This window comes from Piliocolobus tephrosceles, chromosome 1, assembly GCF_002776525.5.
Source record: "Piliocolobus tephrosceles isolate RC106 chromosome 1, ASM277652v3, whole genome shotgun sequence".
Taxonomy (NCBI): domain Eukaryota; kingdom Metazoa; phylum Chordata; class Mammalia; order Primates; family Cercopithecidae; genus Piliocolobus; species Piliocolobus tephrosceles.
The window spans coordinates 111779663-111801546 of NC_045434.1; the positions used below are offsets into that span (position 1 = coordinate 111779663).

General features: G+C 41.6%; 1 protein-coding gene across 6 annotated transcripts in view; it reads left to right on the forward strand.

Moving 5' to 3' along the window:
* Positions 1 to 1299: 1299 nt before the first annotated feature.
* Positions 1300 to 21884, forward strand: part of SORT1 (sortilin 1) — a 91076-nt gene continuing 70491 nt past the window's right edge. For 3 of the 6 annotated variants that reach the window (XM_023232546.2, XM_023232547.2, XM_023232549.2), the window contains exon 1: positions 1300 to 1669. In XM_023232546.2, coding sequence (XP_023088314.1) covers positions 1355 to 1669 — 315 coding nt within the window. In that variant the 5' untranslated portion in view covers positions 1300 to 1354. Of the gene's footprint in view, positions 1670 to 1933; positions 2068 to 9708; positions 9910 to 21884 lie in introns of those variants that run through there. The other 3 variants (XM_023232551.2, XM_023232548.2, XM_023232550.3) reach the window with 3 other exon arrangements.

Below are 21884 nucleotides of genomic sequence, written 5' to 3' on the forward strand. Positions count from 1 at the left end.
TCAGATGGCATTCAAAAACATTTTTCTTCTCACTTCTTAGTATGGTTGTTTTGGGAATATTTGTGAATTCGTAAGTCTTTTTGTTTGAAAGTTAATGTGACTGGAAGTATTTTAATGTAAATATCGGGTTGGGTGCATTGTATCATTTTGCTCTACAATGACTATACCCTCCTTTGAGTTTATGGCTAGTTTATAGTTAAAAGTAATCTTTACTTGCTTTGTAACGATTTGCATATTTTGTATCTATTTGCTACCTTTTCTACTGAACAATTTCTAGCTTTCTAAAGGGATGGAGTCAGTAAGTTTAAGGATTCAGAACTGGTTTTACCTGTGCTACGTGTTGTAGAAGTTGTATGTGCAGCTTCTGCGGTAAAGGGAACAGCGTAGGGGTTTTATTTTAATCATTATAGGTGGCTCGGGGTGCTAATTTAGAGGACATCACATACTGGAACCAACTTGTCCGAAGCTCTCACTGCAGAGTTAAGGCATTTTGGTATAATAAATGTGCATCTAGGAAATGATCATGTGTACAGTAGGCATTGGGTCATTCTCTTGCCCCCTTTTACCTGCCCCTAATGCCTAAGCTACATTCGAAGTCCTGGAAAACCTGTAAGTAATTCCGCCTTTGGCCTACCTCCCCGCAAAAGAGGAAGGCGAGAGAGGCCAAACGTGTGGAAAGACTATTCAGGCTTGCCCGAGTCACGGATGTCCTGATGTCTGTCTCCGTAGGATGTGGCCCACACCAGTTCGCATTCACCTTCTTCGCAGCAAGGCAGCTGCTTAGCAGACAATGGGCGCTCCAGTGAGCGGGGTTTATAAAAACCTGAAGCCCCTGTTCATGATGGAGCCCCCTTTTCCAGCTGAGCGAGCTCAGAGATTTCCTGGGTAGGTTTTCCAGGCGCTGCCTCACCGAAGGAATTTTAGGAGTGTCTCTGGGGAACAGGAGGGACGTAACCCAGCCCCAACTTGAGGGCGCTAGAAGTGCGGCAAGGGGTCGCGGCGCCAGGAGCCCGGGGCTCGGCGGGAAGGTGGGAGAAGCTCCTACGTGAACTCCACAAGCCGGGCCCGGGAGACGCCGGGCGAGGCGGGGTTGACCTCAGCAGTCTCTGCCGCGTTCCAGCCAATCAGTCCCGCATCTTGGCATCCGAATCCAGGACCCCCCGAAGCCGGAGGCGACGCGAGCCAATGAGGAGTGGACCGAGGAAGAGGGACAGGCGGCCAGCCTATGGGGCGGAGAGGCCCGGCCGCGCGTATCCAAGGAGCGCCGCGCTCGGCTCGGGGGTGTGGCCCGCGCCGACGGGGGTGGGCGGGCGCGCCGGGCGGCAGGTGTCGGCGTCGGCGGCATTCGGCGGCGATGGAGCGGCCCAGGGGAGCTGCGGACGGCCTCTCGCGCTGGCCCCACGGCCTCGGCCTCCTCCTCCTCCTCCTCCTCCTGCAGTTGCTGCCGCCGGTGACCCTTGGCCAGGACCGGCTGGACGCGCCGCCGCCGCCCGCTGCCCCGCTGCTGCGCTGGTCTGGCCCCATCGGGGTGAGCTGGGGGCTGCGGGCTGCCGCGGCCGGGGGCGCGTTTCCCCGCGGCGGCCGTTGGCGTCGCAGCGCGCCAGGCGAGGACGAGGAGTGCGGCCGGGTCCGGGACTTCGTCGCCAAGCTGGCCAACAACACGCACCAGGTGAGCGGGCGCCGGGCCCGGGAGCCGCTCGGCTGCGAGGTGCCGCCCGCGTGCCCCTCCCGGCCCGTGCTCCCCGCGACTCCCGGAGGAGACCCCGGCCCCGCCGCGCCCGCGCCCGCGCCCCCCGGGCCGCAGCCCCGAAACTGCGGCGGGCGGGCGGGCGGAGTCGGGCCGGAGCGGCCGGCGGGGCTGTGTTTCGTCACAGGGGAGGCAATCTTAGACTTCCACCGCATTCTTTTTTTTTTTTTTTTTTTTTTTTTAAAGTTGTCAAAATCTCTTGAACGTCGTTTTTCGTCTGTATAAATAATCAGGACCCAGTAACGCTGTTAGGCCCCAGGAAGGTGAAGGAGTAATTAACTCTTGTGCGCTTGCAGAAGTTGGGCTGTGCCGAAGCAAAGGTGTGTCCTCCATGGGTCAGTACTTTCCGGGTGGGAGAGGCGGGAGTTTAGGAGGCCCGAAGCAGCGGTCTGGTAACCGTGTTTTAATAGTTAAGGGGACTACATTGGAAATGAGATGGCAGTGTTTATGTGATCTTTCTGACTGCTTCAGATGACCTTCTGTCATGGTGTGGAACTGACTAGCATGTCTATATCCCGCGTTGACAAGATTTTCAATAGTTAAGAAACGCATTGCACACATTCTGCTTTGAGCCAGCTCTTGGTCAAAAGACTTTCAGAATTATGGAATTTCTGTCCGTGGGGACAAGCAGCTCAACCTTCGCACATTAAAGGACTGACAAAACCAATTATTAAGAAAGTCCTGGTTCCTTGCTTCAGCACAACTTGGGCATCTTTCTCCTGTTTCTCTAAAATTAACAATTTAATCCTTGCTAGCCACATTTGCATAATGTATTTTCAATTCTATATATTTTCTCCCTTGCCTGTTTTCCTCTTTCAAAGAAAATGAATTGCACTTGGGGGCAGGGATGGATGGCCAAGTTTCTGTGCCCGCCCTTGTCCTTTCGTAACTGTATTTCAGCGTCAGCCAAGCCTCAGTCTCCCTTTGGACTGCCCAATTATCTGGACCTACTTGTCACCTGTGATAGAATTCTCTGATCTGGGGACACAAGACACAAGTATTCAAGAATAACTGTCCTTTGCGCAGCCCGAGCAGCAGCTGTGTAAAGGTAGCCAAGCTAGTGCTGGAGGGTGGGACAGGTTGGGTAGAATGAGTTCTAGAAAGTCTTCCTACTTGATGAGAAAAAAAAAAACAAATAGACTTCCTTCTCACAGTGGGGGATTGAGAAAGTCTTTACAGCAGTGATGCTTAATTTATACTGGACCACTAGCTGGACACAGCATTCTTACTCCATATTTCAAATTCTTCTCTCGCTGGTTGACCTAACTTTTAGGTGTGCTGCTGCTCCTGGATTTAGATTTACTCCTTTTTTTCTTTTCTTTTCTTTTCTTTTCTTTTCTTTTCTTTTTTTTTTTTTTTTTTGGAGACAGGATCTTACCTCAGCTTAGCTGGGACTACAGGTGTGCACCTCTATGCCTAGCTAATTTTTGTGTAATTCCTTTTTTTTTTTTTTTTTGAGATAGGGTCTCACTCTGTTGCCCAGGCTGGAATGCAGTGGTGTGATCACAGCTCACTGCAGCCCTGACCTCTTGGGCTCAAGTGATCCTCTCACCTCGGCCTCCCATGTAGTCGGGACTACAGGTGCATGCACCCAGCTAATTGTTCTTTTCTTTTCTTTCCTTTTTTTTTTTTTGAAACAGGGCTTTGCCATGTTCCCCAGGCTGGTCTTGAACTCCTGGGCTCAAGTGCTCTGCCCACCTTAGCCTGCCACAGTGCTGGGATTAAGAGTCGTGAGCCACTGTGCCCTGCCTGGATTTATTCCTTGAATCAGAGTCTTACTGGTTAGTTTGAATTGATATGTCATTTGTAATATATTGATTCCAAAGCAAGAGGTTGAGAAAACTGGCTCAGGGGTTCTAAGGTCAAATCTATAGAAGAGTAGACCTAAAACCACTCATTCTTTGAAGTCCATATGTAAAGAAATTTCCTTTTAGCCGGGCGCGGTGGCTCACGCCTGTAATCCCAGCACTTTGGGAGGCTGAGGTGGGCGGATCACAAGGTCAGGAGATTGAGACCATCCTGGCTAACACGGTGAAACCCCATCTCTACTAAAAATACAAAAAATTAGACGGGTGTGGTGGCAGGCACATGTAGTCCCTTCTACTCGGGAGGCTGAGGTAGGAGAATGGCGTGAACCCAGGAGGCAGAGCTTTCAGTGAGCCGAGATCACACCACTGCACTCCAGCCTGGGCAACAGAGCGAGTCTCAAAAAAAAAAAGGAATTTCCTTCCATTTCTTTCATTTGGCTGTTGGCAATAATTTATTTATTTATTTATTTTAGTTTTTCTCTCCCAGTCTTTTTTTCAGTGACCTTATTTAAAATAGCTGTTTTGGCTGGGCATGGTGGCTCACACCTGTAAACCCATCATTGTGGGAGGCCAAGGCAGGTGGATCACTTGAGGTAAGGAGTTCAAGACTAGCCTGGCCAGCATGGTGAAACCCTGTCTCTACTAAAAATACAAAAGTTAGCCAGACGCAGTGGCATGCGCCTGTAATTCCAGCTACTCTGGAGGCTGAGGCATGAGGATCACTTGAACCCGGGAGGCAGAGGTTGCAGTGAGTCGAGATCGCACCATTGCACTCCAGCCTGGGTGACAGAGTGAGACTCTGTCTCAAACAAACCAACAAAGAAAGTTTTGCATTTGTTAATCATCCGTGGTCTCTTCTTCAGAGATCTCATCCTTTTTGTATCTGGTTTAAAAAAAAAAAAAAAAAAGTGGAGCCTTTGTTTAATATCCTTTACCTTAAAAATGGTTAAGTAGCACTTCCTTAACCAAGAATTGTTACGTAGTAGCCTGTTCTTCTATTTATTTGTTTGGTTTTAGAAGTCATAAAAAATCCTGAACTGTATTGAAGAGATCTAGCATTTTTGGACCCTTTATAAAACAGTGTGAAATAAAAGCATCAGCATGACAGAACAACTTTTTATCAGAGATGTTGTATACTTTGTACAACTGGGAAAGGAAAGTACATGTAGAATCATTTTTCCTACATAATATGACAGGATTTGAGTCCCAAGAAAAAGCAAAAGTTCATGGTTCTCTTATTTCTTTTAACTTGGTCCTGTTTCGTTTGAAGCCACAGTAATTCATATCATCAGTGTATGTGAATGCCCTCCAAATGCCTGGATCTGTGCTAGGTGCTGGGGGTGCCAAGATACAGAGAAAAGATCATTCAGACTGGAGAATGAAAAGCCTCAGAAGGTTATAGCAAACTACTAGACCTGTTTCTGTGGCTTGTGAGAATATATTAGCATTTAACCTGTCTTCTCAAGAAAGCACGGTAAAGCTAAAGCATGATAGTGCGTTTACATTACGTTTTTAGGAGACCGGTGTCCTGATGACCACTCAGGCTTCTTTGTACATGAAATCCAACAGGTTTTTCTCTTTGTCCAAACCTCCATTTTTCTCTCTAAGATTTTTTTCTCATATCATTTCAGTCTATTAATTTAAAATATATTTAAAGTGTATTGGGTTTATTACACACAGTATATATTTTTTCACATAGAAGTTCTAATGATTAAGTGCTCTATTTTAGGAGTTGAGGCAGGAGAAAACATTTTCCTTTCTAGTTATAATAATACAAGTTAGCTATGACAGACTCATGGGAAAGTGGAATAAAAAATATTGGCTGTTACTAAAAAAAACAAACAAAAGGGATGACAAGAAAACAAAGGAGAAAGATAAATAGTTATACCATTTCAAAAATTATGCTCCCTAATTTTGTCCTAAGGGTTTGACATACCATCGTAAGGCAGTATAGCACTGCCTTGTCTGGACTGTCTGCATTTGAACCCTGGCCATGTCACTGTGTGATCTTGCATAAGTTACTTAAGTTTTCTGTATCTCAGTTTCTAATCTGTAAAGTGAAGATAAGAGCACTCAATTTGTAGGGTGGTTGTGAGAATTAAATGAGTGTGTGTTAAATTATATAAACATAATATATACGTATATGTATATTATTGTATAATATATATTTGTATTACATAACATATATAATATTGTATTATGTTGTAATGAGTTATAGTATGTATTACAACATATCACATTGTGTTGTATAATCTATACATATGTAATAACTCATTAGAACAATGTCTGACACATAATTAGCACTCAGCAATTAGCTATCATTTATAAATGCTCTTTTCTTAGTCTCAATAATCTTCCTTTTGCCTGGAACTCAAAACTGTTTTCATGCCACATTTTTAACTGATTGTTCCCTTCAACTGCTTAGAGTATCCATGACATGTATAACCTTTGTACATACGTGAAATTGAGCAGGCCTAGAAGACTTTATTAATGTTGGTTGCTAAGTTGGGTTGCTTCAAAACATTTCTGCTGTAAGCACCCCTTTGAGGGTAGGCATGAAACTGTCTTAAAGGAACAGACGAAATGCCTTGGCCCGAGTTGTGGTGGTGGCTGATGTAATTTCCTTACTTCTCATTCCTTCTCATTCCTGTGTACAGACCATTTGACAATTTCCTTAAAACTTTTAAAACTTATGATGAATAAAGCCAGGAACTGTTGCTTATTTTCTGTCCTCCCTCTGCTCCTGTCACTAACTACTTCTTTAAACATAACTTCCCAACTTCTACTCCAACATCAAAGCATCTGGTTTCTTAAATAAACAGGCCCTGTAGAGAGGCCGTGTTGTACGGGGTGTCAGCTGTGGGAAGAATGCGTGTGTTTGTTTGCTGGCGCTGGCAGGGTTGAATCCAAGCTCACAGGACTGAGTGTGCCTGTCAGAGGCTTCAGGGAGCTGCCTCTGAAGCCCTCGGCCTGTTGTTGTGGATCACCAGACCTTTGTAACACCCGGAAGTCTGAAGATCAGTCCTTTAATGCCCTGGAACTTCGTAACTGCCTCATTTATTCCAATACGTGGCCTCTCTTCATACTACCTTCCCTAGCACCCCTAGCTGTCTAGCTTATTTAATATTCTCTTGAGTTCTGTTTCTTCCATTCAGTGTTGGATCAAGGAGTAGGAACTCTGTAAGGTCTCCTTCTTGGTCCTGGTTGAGCAGAGTGAGCGAAACCCTCAAGAAGAGCCCTCTCTCATACAATGTATAGTTAAACCTTTAGCCCCTAGAGGGATGTTAAAATCACTTACGCATTGGATATTTTGGTAAGAAGTATCAGCAGATTTGATGAAATGTAATTTATCTGGGGAAAGGTTAGTCTTCATCTGAAGTTTGGTTGGGATGAGAGTAGAAAGCTAGCCAGGTATGACAGATGGCTCCAAGGGAATGCAGTGTTAACAATTAGGTAAGTTCTCTGCTGACTCAAATATTTGGCTCTGTGCACAGTGATTTTTAATTAGAAATCTGAGTCTCATGTCTGCTTGTGGAAATAATTGGAAGAAGGCTTATGTTCTGTTCAATTTCTAATGACTATTTTCTTTTTGTGATATTAACAACAATAATAGGCTTTCTATCCTGCTGTTTTGATCAGATCTTTCATGTCAGGGTCACAGGTACTATTAACAGTTTCTTCAGCACTCTGCCAGTTTCCAATCAACTCTTGTCAACAGGCATTGGCTTCTCAGTGGGTGACTGCAGAGTCTGCGCTCCCCAACTTTGTCCCAGTTGGCCTGTTACCCTTGTGTGACCATCACATGCTGGGCAGTGCTTAGCACCAAGTTGTAGTGGTCAGAATGGGGGAGTAATGTTTGTTTTTCTCCCTCCTTCCTACCTAATCCTACCCCTCCATTTTTTTTTTTTTTAACAGAAAGTGAACTGTGTTTTGAGGCTGCAGAAATGAGGCTCAGATGTTTTATGTAATTAGGGGCTAACATTAAGGCAGACAAACCCATCACATTTGATATGTAATTAAAAATAACAGCTTTCTAGAAAAAACAAAACTGTGGCAATGAGTCTGATAATATTATGAACTAGATGCTGCATTTGTAAATTTCTACAAGTTTCAGTTCCTTCTCTCCTTTTGTAATCAGTGTTTTTATTGCATCTTTTACTTCTGTTTTTAGAAACTTGGTGAAAACTTGTTCTTCCCACTATGTGGTCTCAGTGATTTGTATGCAGGTGGATTTGAGGATTAATGGGGCTTGAAGAACAAGCTGATCAATTTCAGTCAGTTCTAGGCAGTTTTTTTGTTGTTGTTTCAGTGGTGACTACAGTCGAAGTTGGATTAGTAATATGTGGCTTTGAGATAGTTTGGTTGAATGAATGTTCATGACAGATTCCTCATACCTACGAAAATTGTTAGGTGAAAGATGGAGGCTATTTTTCCTTCTCTATCCCCAATCTCAGTCTCAGGAAACCACAGTAAAAACAAAATCCTTCCATTCAGAACCTGTCATGTTTTGCTGAGGAAGTTTTCTGTGAATGTAATTTACTTTTTGTTTTACGTTTTAGTCTCTAGTCCTCTATTCCTCATCTACAACACGAGAGGTTTTGGACTAGCCTTAAAATTTCTTTTAAAAATTCTATGATTCATATGGAAGAAGAGAGGCCAGAGGTTGTGATCACAAATGTTTACTGGCTGATTCCAAATTTAGAAGCAAATTGTGGCTGTTTGACTTCCCAGTCAATCTTGAACATAGCATGGATTTCACATTTAGGGGTGTTTACTACTACCTCCGGGACTTGCTTCAGTGAAATATGAGTATTTTGAAAGATAGCGGGAGTACTTTTCTTCATATAGTTATGAAAGACATTTGTCTCTTTTATTTTGGGGGTAATATTTTATTGTTTGTTCCTTGTTGGCTGAAAAATGTAATGCTAATAAAAGCTACTAGCTTGAATAGTCCAAAAGCAAACCCAATAGATAGCAGTAAATTCATTTTTCTTTTTCCCTTTCCTATAGTACTCTGCCAAAACTGGGCTTTTTTCTTTATCCTGGCTGCCTGTGTGTTTGAAAATAGATGGTCAGCTTACCATAAATACATTCACTTGTAGAAACTCACATGTGATTAATTGGCTTCATTTATTTTCATCAGAAGAAAACGTATGTATGTTCCCTCTCTGGCTGATGAATACTATCTGTCTTATGTTTGCTTTTGATAACAGTTTTGTTCTTCCTGTATATCCTAAAACACACACACACACACACACACACACACACTTTCTAATATTGTACTTAAGCCAGTTTGCAAGTCTCGTTCCACAGTACAATTACTCTGAAGGACCAGGAGAAATTGAACTGGGAAGGAAACTTTGTATTAACTTCAATAATTCCCAGACAGGTTAGTTCAAATCATGTTTATCTGGTATTTGCTATTTGTCACAAAGGATTCAGAACATAAATATGTTGTATACAAAATTTCAAAGAGATGTCTCAATACCTAGATTTGGGTCCTGGCTGTGCTGCTTCATAGCTGTGTGATTATGGAAAATCACTTAACTTCTGTGATCTTTACAGTTGTTTTTTAAACTAGAGCAGCAGCTCTTTGGATTGTTTGGAGGGTCAAATGAGAAGTTTTACCAACGTGTTTAGTTAAAGGTAGAGTACTACTATATAGATGTGTCATTCATTTAGACACTTACTGAGCAGCCTGCCATGTACTGAGTGGAGTCCAGACCTTTGCATAAACAAAGCAAAGCACTGGGGCTATCTTAAGAATTTAGGTGTTCAGAGATGTCTCAGGGGGAGTTTGGAAGAAGGCTTGACCACTGCAGTGCAGTGTGTTGGGAAAGCCCTCTGGCTGAAGAGAGAATCAAAGTGGAGGTGATTTTTAGGGAGATCTGTAAAGACACGAAGGAAGTAGGAAGATCCAAGACATGTTCAAGGGATGGTCAATAGAAACTTTATTTTAGAGTGAGGTAGTTGATGGGAAGTATGACTACGGTTTCCAGGAAAACATATAGGGAAGTTAAAAAAAAAAAATAGCTCTTTTGTGGTGGATGGAAAGACGAGGGGTGTGGGTAGGGAGTTTGGCAAAAGGACTTATGAAAGAGTTTTAACAGATAGTGCTAGACATGAGGCTAGGGCTGGAGGAACCACAGGTAGAAATGGGGAGCCAAGAAGAGTTCCCCTTTCAGAGGCCGGCCATTGCTTTGGTCTTGGATGCGAAGGTTCCAGAGGAAAGCAGAACGGAGGGCGGGGCAGACCATCCTTTATACTTGAAGTGCTAAACGTTTCCAAAAAACACTCCTAAACTTCTGGACCTTGTTGAAGAATGTGAGCCAAGGCATGAGGAAGCCAAGAGCTGTAAGTCCGTGATGCCTATGAACAGATTTTTCTCAACATTTGTGAACAAGGATAAGATTGAACTCTTGCTGATAATGTGCTTAACGGTTTGAATCATGGATCATTGGGCCGATTAGCTGGTCAGAGCCCTTTTGCTTATGTGGCTGGCTGACTTGCTTATGGGCCAAGAGCTGGGAGTAGAACATAGATGTCCCAACATGGTGCTGCATTTGAAAGTGTTTCATAGGAGTGTTGAAATCAATGCATTTGCTTCAGGGATAAGGCAAAGTTTTGAGATCCCAGTTATAAGTAATATAGTTGTGAATTCTACTCTTCTCCTCAAGGTCATAGTACCTTCAGCAGAGCTGAAATAGCCTTTCTAAGCCTCTGCGTCCCATCACATAAAATGGAGGATTATCATGAAGTTTTGAAGAGAAAATATATGTTAAAATATTGTGAAACTTTGAAGTACCGTATGAGTATGATTCGTATAATTCCTTAATAAACCTGTTGATGTGTCACAGCCTCCACAGGGCCTGCTTGTCAGCCAAGTTATCCTGATAGATACAGCCCTCGAGTCAAATCTTGAGGAGCATGTATATTAAAGCAGACGGATGAGGCATAAACGCATTTGGTTTATCACTTGGCAGAGCTGGATGACAGGCTTGAGTGGGGGTGGCAAGAATTAAAGTGAGTCAAGATTGGCAGAAGTGTAAGACATGTATGTAGTGGTTTTCTTCTTTTTTTAAGCCTTTGTGATTATGTCAAACTTTTGTTAATATGATTGATGATGGTTTGAGGCAGTGGTTTGGGGGAACAGGATCTCAGGTATTAGACCTGGATTCAAACTTCAGTGGTGACCATGGACAAATTAACCTCTCTGAACCTTAGATTTTTCATCTATGAGACGGGAGTACTAATACTACCTCTTAGGGTCATTGTGAAGATTAAGAGATGGTATGGGATTTAGTGTATATTCTTTTGTTGAGGATTTCTTGTGATGATTTTCTCCACAAAGCTTCTGACACATTACCAATTAGATGCTTAAATATTTGTACATGTGCTTAATTTTTTTCATATCTCTAGTATTTCTAGAGAATTATTATAGGTACTCACAAGAACTACATCTGGACTAAGATATATTAGCTCTGGCTAAGCAGGGTGGCTCACACCTATAATTCCAAGATTTTTGGAGTCTGAGGCGAGAGGATCGCTTGAGCCCATGAGTTTGAAACCAGCCTGGGCAATATAGTGAGATTCCATCTGTATAAAAAAATTTTTTTAATTAGCCTGGTATGGTAACATATGCCGGTAGCCCTAGCCACACAGGAGTCTGAGGTGAGGGGATCACTTGAGCCCAGGGGTTTGAGGCTGTCGTGAACTATGATTGCGCCACTGCATTCCAGCCTGGGCAATAGAACGAGATACTGTCTTCCAAAAAAAAAAAAAAAAAATTATTAGGGGTAGGTGGTGGTACACACCTAGAGTTCCAGCTATTTGGAAGGCTGAGGCAGGAGGATAGCTTGAGCCCAGGAGTTCAAAGCTATAGGGCACTATGATTGCATCTGTGAATAACCACTATACGCAAGCCTGGGCAACATAGTGAGGTTCCATATCTAAAAGGAAAAAAAAAATGTACTACTTGTATCACTGGACTCAGGATAAAAAAGAGGAGAGTGGGAGGTAGGGTTAGGGAGAGATCATCTATTCAAAATGGCCTTCCTTTCCTTCATTTCCTTCCTTCCGTCTTCGGAGTCTCGCTCTGTTGCTCAGGCTGGAGTGCAGTGATATGATCTTAGCTCACTGCAACCTCCACCTCCTAGGCTCAAGCAATTCTCTGCCTCAGCCCCCCAAGTAACTAGGATTACAGGTGCCTGCCACCATGCCTGGCTAATTTTTGTATTTTTAGTAGAGAAGGGGTTTCACCATCTTGGCCAGCCTGGTCTTAAACTCGTGATCCACCCACCGCGGCTTCCCAAAGTGCTGGGATTACAGGCGTGACCCACTGCACCCAGCCCAAAATGCCTTTCTTGAAGCTATGGGAGATGGAGAAGAAAATAATCAGATTAATAACCAGAAAACAGTAATCAGATACCTGGTCATCTGGTTATAATAGCTTCAAGCATATATGGTTAAATAGTTTTTGTTTTGTTTTAAAACAAAATTTAAAAGTTTAAAAGACATGGTCTTTACTGTGTCACCCAGACTGGAATGCAGGGATGTAATCATGGCTTGTTATAACCTTGAATTCCTGGGCTCAAGTGATCCTCCTGCCTCAGCCTCTGCGTTAGCTAGGGCTACAGGCACATATCCCTGTGCCTGGCTAGTAAATAAGTTTAAATAACTTAAAGTTATTTATTTTTATTTATTTATTTTTTGAGACTGAGTCTCACTGTTGCCCTGGCTGAATGGAGTACAGTGGTATGATCTCAGCTCACTGCAACCTCTACCTCCTGGGTTCAAGTGATCCTCCTGCCTCAGCCTTCAAAGTAGCTGGGACTACAGGTGTGCACCATCACACCTGGCTAATTTTTGTATTTTTAGTAGAGATGGGGTTTCACCATGTTGGCCAGGTTGGTCTTGATCTCCTGACCTCAGGCAATCTGCCTGGCTCAGCCTCCCAAAGTGCTGGAATTACAGGTATGAACCACTGCACCTGGCCAAATTATTTTTTAAAGACTATAATTTAATAACAATTTTTCTTCCCCTTCATTAAGCTTTAATTTGTTAGAGTTAATGACTGTGGTTTAAGTTGATAGCTCTGAAATAGCACCTTGCATATTTCACCCTTTTAACTGAGCAGCTACTATTAGGTTTGCGCTTTACTGACCTCTGTGAAGTTTCAAGAAATATTGGTGAAATGTGATAGGTACTTTGCAGGAACTTTGCTTGAAAGAATAGCGGACTAGAATGTTGATGGAATTATTTTTTCTTATGTGCATATTGCTTTTTTAAACTTTTAACAACTATTAATGAGTAGAGATGAGGTCTTACTATGCTGCCTAGGCTGTTCTCAAATTGCTGGGCTCAAATGATTCTTCTGCCTGGGCCTTCCGAAGTGGTAGGATTATAGGTGTGAGCCAACACACCCGGCCTGTGTGCATATTTATTAACCTACTATTTCACCACTTCCTGGCCTATGTTAACGCTCTGTTCCAGTTAAAGTGACCTTCTAACCAGTCCCTCCAGCTCCCTGTGTGGATTTTGCTTCTCCATCTTTGTTTTCCTGGCTTTGTTCCCGTCTGAATGCCCTTCTAGCCCTTGTTAGTTTTTCCTGTTCTCCCCTATAATTTTGGACTATTCCATGTAATACAACACTTCTGTCTTGTGTTCAGTTTCATTTATAGAAGTTTTATTCCCTCAATGATAAACTCCTTAAAGGTAGGGTCCAGCTTGTACTATGAGTCCTTCATCACTTTTGCCTCCCACAGTGCTGAAGAAAGAGTAGTCATGAAATGTATAATCTGGAGTCAGACAGACATGATATTGAAGCCTTGCTCTGTCACTTACCAACTTTTTGACTTTGAGCAAATTACTTAATGTCTCTGAGCCTGCTGCTTTCTTTATAAATTAACAGTGAGTACCTTAATATATATAATACTAATATAATAAGTGTTTAGTAAAGGTTAAATATTATTGTTTTTCTTTAATTCAGCAATGTTTATCGAGCACCTACACATGTGAGGCATTCACTGTATCAGGTCCTGGGAACTGGTGTAGAACACCAGACCTCTATCCTGATGGAACTTTATGGACCAATAGAGAAAATGGCACTAAATGATATATAATTATAAATGTGGTAACGACCAAGAAGAAAAATAGTAACCACAGGAGAAGAATTGACAGGTCTTTTTTATAAAGTCTGGGGCATTAGGAAAGATTCACTGAGAAATTATTTAAACTGATACTTGAATAGAATTTTGCCAGGAAGAGTATCTCAGGCAGAGAGAACAACATGTTCATAAGGCCTGGGTCTAAAAGAGCTTGGCATACTCCAGGATCTGGAGGAAGGCCAGTGTGGTTGTAGCAGAGGGAATGGGGGAAGGGGTTAGCGCCCACACCCAAGGGATAAGCAGCCAGCCTTCATGGTTCTCTCGGCTCAGTCAGCTGGCAACTGGAGCATATCTCTTTGTCACTTTCTTTTCTTTAAAATGAACTAAGATATAGCCGTTAAATGCAAAAAATTATGAAATGTAGCTATTTATTGAGAAATGAATTGTTTCATGGAAGTGACTTTCAAAAACTAAGCCTACCCTTTTGTAAGTGCCAAAGGGTTTTTGTTTGCTTGCTTTTTTGATGGAAATCTTTCTAATATACTTCTCTGCTTCTTGGTCAACAATATGAGTCTAGGTCACTAAGAAGATAATAAATTATGCTATACCAGGACTGCTGTGGTTTGAGTGTGCCTCCCCAAATTCATGTTTTAGGAACTTAATTGTCAATGTAACAGTATTAAGTGGTGGGTCTTTGAGAGGTATTATATCATGAGGGCACCAATTCATGAATGGATTTTATCCCAGGAGTAGGTTAGTTGTAATAGGGGGAGAGTTTGGTCCTATTTCTTTTTTTTTTTTTTTTTTCTTTTCTTTTCTATTTTTTTTTTTTTTTTTTTTTGAGACAGAGTCTCACTCTTTTGTCCAGGCTAGAGTGCAGAGTTGTGATCTCAGCTCACTGCAACCTCCACCTCCCAGGTTCAAGGGATTCTCATGCCTCTGCCTCCCAAGTAGCTGGAATTACAGGTTTGTGCCACCATGCCTGGCTAATTTTTGTATTTTTAGTAGAGATGGGTTTTCACCATGTTGGCCAGGCTGGTTTCAAACTCCTGACCTCAAGTGATCCACCTGCCTTGGCCTCCCAAAGTGCTGCCATTACAAGTGTGAGCCACCATGCCTGGCCTGTTCCTATTTCTTTTCTGTGTCTCCTGTGCTTGCTTCCAGTTTCTGCCATGGGATGATCCTCTACAGATGCCTATGCCATGCTTTTGGACTTCACAGCCTCCAGAACTGTGAGCTAAATAAACATCATTTGTTTATAAATTGCCCAGTCTTGGATATTCTCTTACAGCAACTGAAAATGGACTAAGACATGACTCACAGTATTTTAATGTGGTATAATATTTAATACCTACAGGGACTATTGAGATATATGGGCTATCTTCTCCCATTTCAAATGTCCTAGATTATAAACTTAATGCCATTGTCTGCCTGTTTGCTTTTTTCCTGCAGAAATGATGTTCCCTTTGTAATTCCTCTTGTAATATCCTCTTCCTCTTGCTGTTGTCCCTGTCTGTCTCTACATATATCACTCTGAAATTTGATTTGCTTCCTCTGTATGCTAAGAAAGCAGATTTCTAACATTAGACAATTCTAACCAGTTTAATAAATTGAATTAGAGTGATGGTCTGCAGATTTCTCTTAGAAGTCAAATGCACAGATTTTTAATGCATAATAGTGGCATCAGGGGTCTCCTTGCTTCTTTTCAGTGCATATCCAGGTTGCTGAGGCATCTAAATCATGGAGGTTGCTGTTGCCCCTGTCCTTTGAACACTGGCCTATTGTGGAGCAGGGAGCCGATCTCCAAAACAACAAAAACCCAGATACATAGCAGTTGAAAAGCAAACTGAGTGGCTGAATTGTTGATGAGTCATAGAATTTTAAAGCTTAGAAAGACTAGAAAGATTGTCGTTCTAACCCCCTCACTTTGGTAATGATGTCAGGTTGTGCTGCCCAGTTTCACGCAGCTTTTTGCAGAGCTGGAAATAAAAATCGGGTTGACTGATTATTAGCCTGGTACTCTCCTCTGTATCATGCTCCCTCAGAAAACTCTGAATAATTAAATAGATTTGAAAACTTGTACATTATTTTGTAGTTAATTTTTTCATTTCCAAGAATAGACTCCATGAGAACTGGGACATTTATGATCTTATTTCTGGCTCATGTTTTGTGATTCTAGCAGTGCCTAATTTAACAGAGCTATATTCTGTTAGGATTTTCTTCCTGCCTGCAAAAGCATCACTCAGGTTGTGTTCTAGGCCTCACTGTGCTTTGGAAGACTAATCCTAGATCCCCAGTCTTTGTGGGATCACCAATGCCTTGCCTTCGTAATCCTCAGTTTTACTCCTGAGGAAATGGATTCCCAACAGAGAAAATGATTTGTGCCTACCATCCCAACCAGTTAGTTACTGGGCGAGGCTTAACGTTCTTTCGTAGTTTTATTTTCAGTGTGACAGACTGACTTCTGTAGATTAAAAGTCTAGTGTGTTTAGCCTTTCTTTTTAGATTTCTGTACGTAAGATGCCTGTTGATAGGGTATAATCTTCAGTAGCTCAGAGCATGTACCATCACAGCACATGGTAGGCATGCAGACGTATTTGTTGAAAGAGGGCATGTATGTGAAGAATGCCATCATTGAATTCACCTCCTTCTTTGCTTGTCTAAAAGGCTGCTCCTGATGGGTACATGGTCAGGCCATCAGCAAGTGGCTTTTAAGCTGGGCCTTGCCTTGGGAAAACTGACCCACACGCAGTAGTGCCAGTGTTAGTTTTTTCAGTGTTTTATTTTTGATTATGTGTGTAACTAAAGATAGAAGTTTCTCATGACTAGATTTTTTTCCAAGCTATAGTGACCCTTGGGCCCAACTTTAAATTTTCCAAGCTTATGGTAACAGTAATTTAATTTGGCTTCTAGTTTAATTAGATGTGAAGATGATTGTTTCCATGAAGAATCTTGTGAACAGAACCTAGGGGGTATTCAGATGATCCCAAAAATGGACATTGTGCTAATTCATGAACTCTGAAGTGTGGGGGTCTCCTGCTTTAAGATGGTAGGCAATAAATGCTTGGATGAGTCTTATATCATCAGCTCTCAAGGTGGATGCCTTTTAGAGAAGGTAGTACAAGCTGTCCCCTGCTTTCTAACATAATGAATTCCTGAAAATCTGTTTGACAGTCAGATGGCAGCTATAAATGCCAGCCAGTTACTTCTGCTTCGGAGCTCCCCTACTGAGGGCAGTAGATGGCTGTTGGTACCATCTGGGACACCAGAAATCACTATTCAATAGGTAATGGACAAAAGGCTCTGAATGTGACTCTGAAAAGGCAGCTTAGTGTATCAGTGATTAATGATATTAGGAGGTCTACCTTACATCAGGACCACCTATGTTCCTGTGCCTCAGTGTAGCAGGGGCTCTTGACCTATCCTATAACCTTCTGGTATATCTGTTAGCTAGTGTAATATAAATAAGAATAAACTAACATACGTCCAGGCTCAGTGGTTCATGCCTATAATCCCAGCACGTTGGGAGGCTGAGGTGGGCAGATCACTTGAGGTCAGGAGTTCAAAACCATCCTGGCCAACATGGTAAAAACCCCGTCTTTACTAAAAATACAAACATTAGCCAGGCGTGGTGGCATGCACCTGTAATCTTAGCTACTGGGAAGGCTGAGGCATGAGACTTGCTTGAACCTGGAAGATGGAGGAGCTGAGATCACACCACTGCACTCCAGCCTGGGTAACAGAGTGAGACTTTGCCCCCAAAAAATAAATTAATTAATTAACATGGTCTATGTGTACTTTTTATATCACCCTTTCCTTTATACTTTTTCTTTTTTTTTTTAACCAAAAATAGCTTACTTACATAGTTTTATTTTTAAAATGATTTCTGCCAATTGGAGGTAGAATGAGAGTAATTCATGCACTCTAGAAAAACTATAAGGAAGAGTGCACCCGTGTTAATTCTATAATACGACGGTTGCTATTGATATTTTAAAGGGTATCCTTCCAGATATCTTTTTTTTTTTTAGAGACTGTGTTGCTTTGTCATCCAGAGTAGAGTGCAGTGGCACAATCAAGGCTAACTGTAGCCTTGACCTCCTGGGCTCAAACAGTGTATCTGGGACTACAGGTGCTTGCCACCAGGCCTGGGTAGTTTTTATTGTTGTTGTTGGTTTTGTGGAGGCAAAGTCTCACTATGTTGCCCAGGCTGTTCTTAAACTCCTGAGCTTAAGCAATTGTCCTGCCTCAGCCTCCCAAAGTGCTAGGATTATAGGTGTGAGCCACTGTGCCTGGTCCCAGATATCATTTTAACCATAAATATGCACATATGTTGTCACATGCTGTTTTGTAGCCTACTTTTTACTAATATGCTATGAATATCTTTCAGTGTCAGTAAATACCTGAAACATTTTTGTTTTTGTTTTTAAAAATTTTTTTAAATGTTTCTTTTTTTCCTTGTTCTTGAAACATTTTTAATAGCACCTGATAAATTGTTATATGGTATAACACAATTTACTTAACAAATCTCCAGTTCTTCATTTATAATATACAGGTATAGTAATATCTCATGGGGTTATGTGGATTAAATAATAATGTGTATAAGATACCTAACACAGAAGATGACATGTGGGGAATGTTCAATAGTTGTTAGCTGCAGTAATCACCCCAATATATGGCATCTTTTATAAAGGTGTGTGATTATCCCCTTATGACAAATTCCTAAGAATAGGATTTGCTCGGTCACGTGATATGGATGTTTTCAGTTTTTATTTGCATCACCAAATAGCTCTCCGGAAAAATTACAGCAATTTATGTACTCCCACCCACCATAGAAGAAGGTACTGTGGTCTCTATGCTGTCACTGGATACATTTTGTCAAGTCTTTTAATCTTTGCCAGTCTGAAAGGCAAAAATGTCATATTATTTTTCTTTTTCTTTCTTGGCTCATTGCAGCCTCTACCTCCTGGGCTCAAGCCACCCTCCCATCTCAGCCTCCTGAGTAGCTGCGACTACAGGTGCACACCACCATACCCGGCTAATTTTTTAAAAATTTTTTGTGGAGACAGGGTTTTGCCATGTTGCCCAGGCTGGTCTCAAATTCCTGGGCTTAAGTGATCCTCCCGCCTTGGCCTCCCAAAGCGCTGGGATTACAGGTGTGAGCCACTGCACCGGCCTGGTTTTTTTTTTTAAGAGACTGAATAGCTTTTCATATGTATATTGGCCATTTCTTTGTCCTTCTATGAATTGGGTGCTCATGTTCTTTGCCTATTTTCCAAAAACCTGTTTGAGGTTTTGGCCTGTTTCTTATTGATTTGAAAACCTTTCTATATTAATATTTTATCATGTTACAAATAATTTTATATTAATTGAAACCCTTTTATATTAATTGAAACCCTTTCTACATTAATACTTTGTCATGTTACAAATAATTTTTCCCAGTTTTTTTTCAGCTTTCTCTTTGGTGTTTTGCAATTTAAACTTTTTACGTAGTCAAAGTAAATCCTTAAATATTGGTTCTGATTTTTGTAGCATTTTTGTAAAGGTCTTCCCATTCCAAGGTTATAAAAATATTCACTTACACTTCTGGTATCGTTTTTTGACCCAGAGTCTCACTCCGTCACCCAGGCTGGAGTATAGTGGTGCCATCACAGATCACTACAGCCTCGAACTCCCAGGCTCAAGCAATCCTCCCACCTCAACCTCCTTAGTAGCTGGGACCACAAACGCATGCTATGCCACCACACCTGGCTATTGTTTTTTGTTTGTTTGTTTTCTTTTTTGGTAGAGACAGGGTCTCACTGTGTTGCCCAGACTGCTCTCAAACTCCTGAGCTCAAGCAATCCACCCACCTTGGCCTCCCAAAGTGCTAGGATTACAGGTGTGAGCCACTGTGCCTGGTCATTTCTAGTATTTTTATAATTTACTTTTTTTACATTTAAATCTTCTCCCTATATGGAATTTATTTAGGCATTTTAAGAAGGGAGTTATGAATTCAGCTTTTTATTTTTTATTTTTCCAAATAGCCAGTTTTTCCAGTGTTCTTATACCACTAACTTGAAGTGCTAGCTTTATCATGTGCTAAAAGAAACCTCATCCATTCCTGGATCTGTTTTGCTCTATTGATTTGTCTATTCCTGCTCCAGTAACTCTGTCATGGGATTAATAAATTTTTCCAAAAGTGGTAATAATTTCGTGCTCATCTGCTCCTGGTAGAATCAAGCTGACATTTTACCCAACTACTCTTAAACTTCTTGGCTTCTGTGCTTCCTATCCTGGGGTAGGATTAGGTCATCTGAATTACAGTATTTGCTCTGGGCTCCTCAGGGTACTGGCTTTTGGACTGTTGAGCAGAGAAACAACATATTTACATAGTTTTCCTTAATTTTGACGTGTTTCTAGATCATACATTTAGCTGACTCCTTAGCAATATGTAGTTACCAGATCATGTTCTCTTTGTGCCAAATGAAGCTTGTCCAACCCACAGCCCACGGGCCACATGTGGCCCAGGGTGGCTTTGAATGTGACCCAATACAAATCCATAAACTTGCTTAAAACGTTATGAGATTTTTTTGTATGATTTCTTTTTAAGCTCATTAGCTATTGTTAGTGTTAGTGTATTTTATGTGTGGCCCAAGACGATTCGTCTGCCAGTGTGGCCCGGGGAAGCCAAAAGATTGGACACCCTTGTGCTAAATAATCTGCCTCTTAGGCATGCTACATTAAAGCAACACAGCTTTTTTTTTTTTTTTGAGACGGAGTTTCACTTTGTCGCCCAGGCTGGAGTGCAGTGGCACAACCTCGGCTTACTGCAACCTCTGCCTCCTGGGTTCAAGTGATTCTTCTGCCTCAGCCTCCTGAGTAGCTGGGCCTACAGGTGCGTGCCACCACGCCCGGCTAATTTTTGTATTTTTAGTAGAGATGGAGTTTCACTGTATTGGTCAGGCTAGTCTTGAACTCCTGACCTCAGGTGATCCACCCGCCTCGTCCTCCCAAGGTGCTGAGATTACAGGTGTGAGCCATCATGTCTGGCCTACAGCTGTTGTTTACCAGAAACAAAACATGCTTCAATTCTCCCCACACTCTCCATTTGAATTATCATTTATACAACTAACACATAATATCTTTATATATATATATATAAAGTGTTTTATATGCTATATATAAATATTAATTTATATTAATATAGTATAATAACATGACAAAATATATATGCTATATGTATATAAAGTGCTATATATATATAAAACATTCACTCTACCTTCTGTTGGATGGACTCTGCAACATAGTACGAGATGTTTTTGTATGATTCATTATTTTAATATTATAGAACATTCTTTGGTAATATTGTGTCAGAGGTTTTGGGTTTTCCCTTCCTGTAGGAATTATTCTGCCTTTCAGTTCTTTCTAGCAACAAAGCTTTATCCTCTGCTCATATTTCTTTTATTCTTCTTACTTTGCCTTGATTAGAGCAATTGAGCCAGAACTTATTGACTCATTATTTTCAGCTGTATGTATCGTCAGATACCATTCTTGTCTAAGTGATCCAGTGGCGTCTCTCAGCTTTCTTTGGTCTTTCAAGCAGGAGTACTATTTCTAAAATGTCTTCTTAAAGATACTTCCTTTTCACCATTTTTATTTTCCTTCTATTTCAGCCTTAACTTTATTCTGACCTTGAGATTCTTCTTATTGTTATTATTTAAATATAGACAGGGTCTCTCTCTGTTGTCTAGACTAGAGTGCAGTGGCATGATCATAGCTTACTGCAACTTCGAATTCCTGGGCTCAAGTGATCCTCCTACTTCAGCTTCCTGAGTAGCTAGAACTACAGGTGTGCACCACCATGCTTGGCTGATTTTTAAATTTTTTGTAGAGATGGGGGTCACTATATTGCCCAGGCTGGTCTTGAACTTGTGGACTCAAGTGACCCTCCCACCTCAGCCTCCCAGTGTGCTGGGATTACAGGCATGAACCACCATACTCAGCCTGAAATTCTTTTTTTATTATAACAAGTCTTAATAGCATTTACTGTATAGTCAGCATATTACTAGAGGGTGATATTAATAGATTTTATTTGTGTTCTTTGAAAATTTTCAAGATACTTGCATGTTATCTTCCTGTATGTTCTACCTGCACCGCTGCCTTCTCTCATTGCCTTGCTCTTGCTTATATCTGCCTCCCAACTCTGTAAACTCTACTTAAATCTCAGTATTCGTACCTTTATTT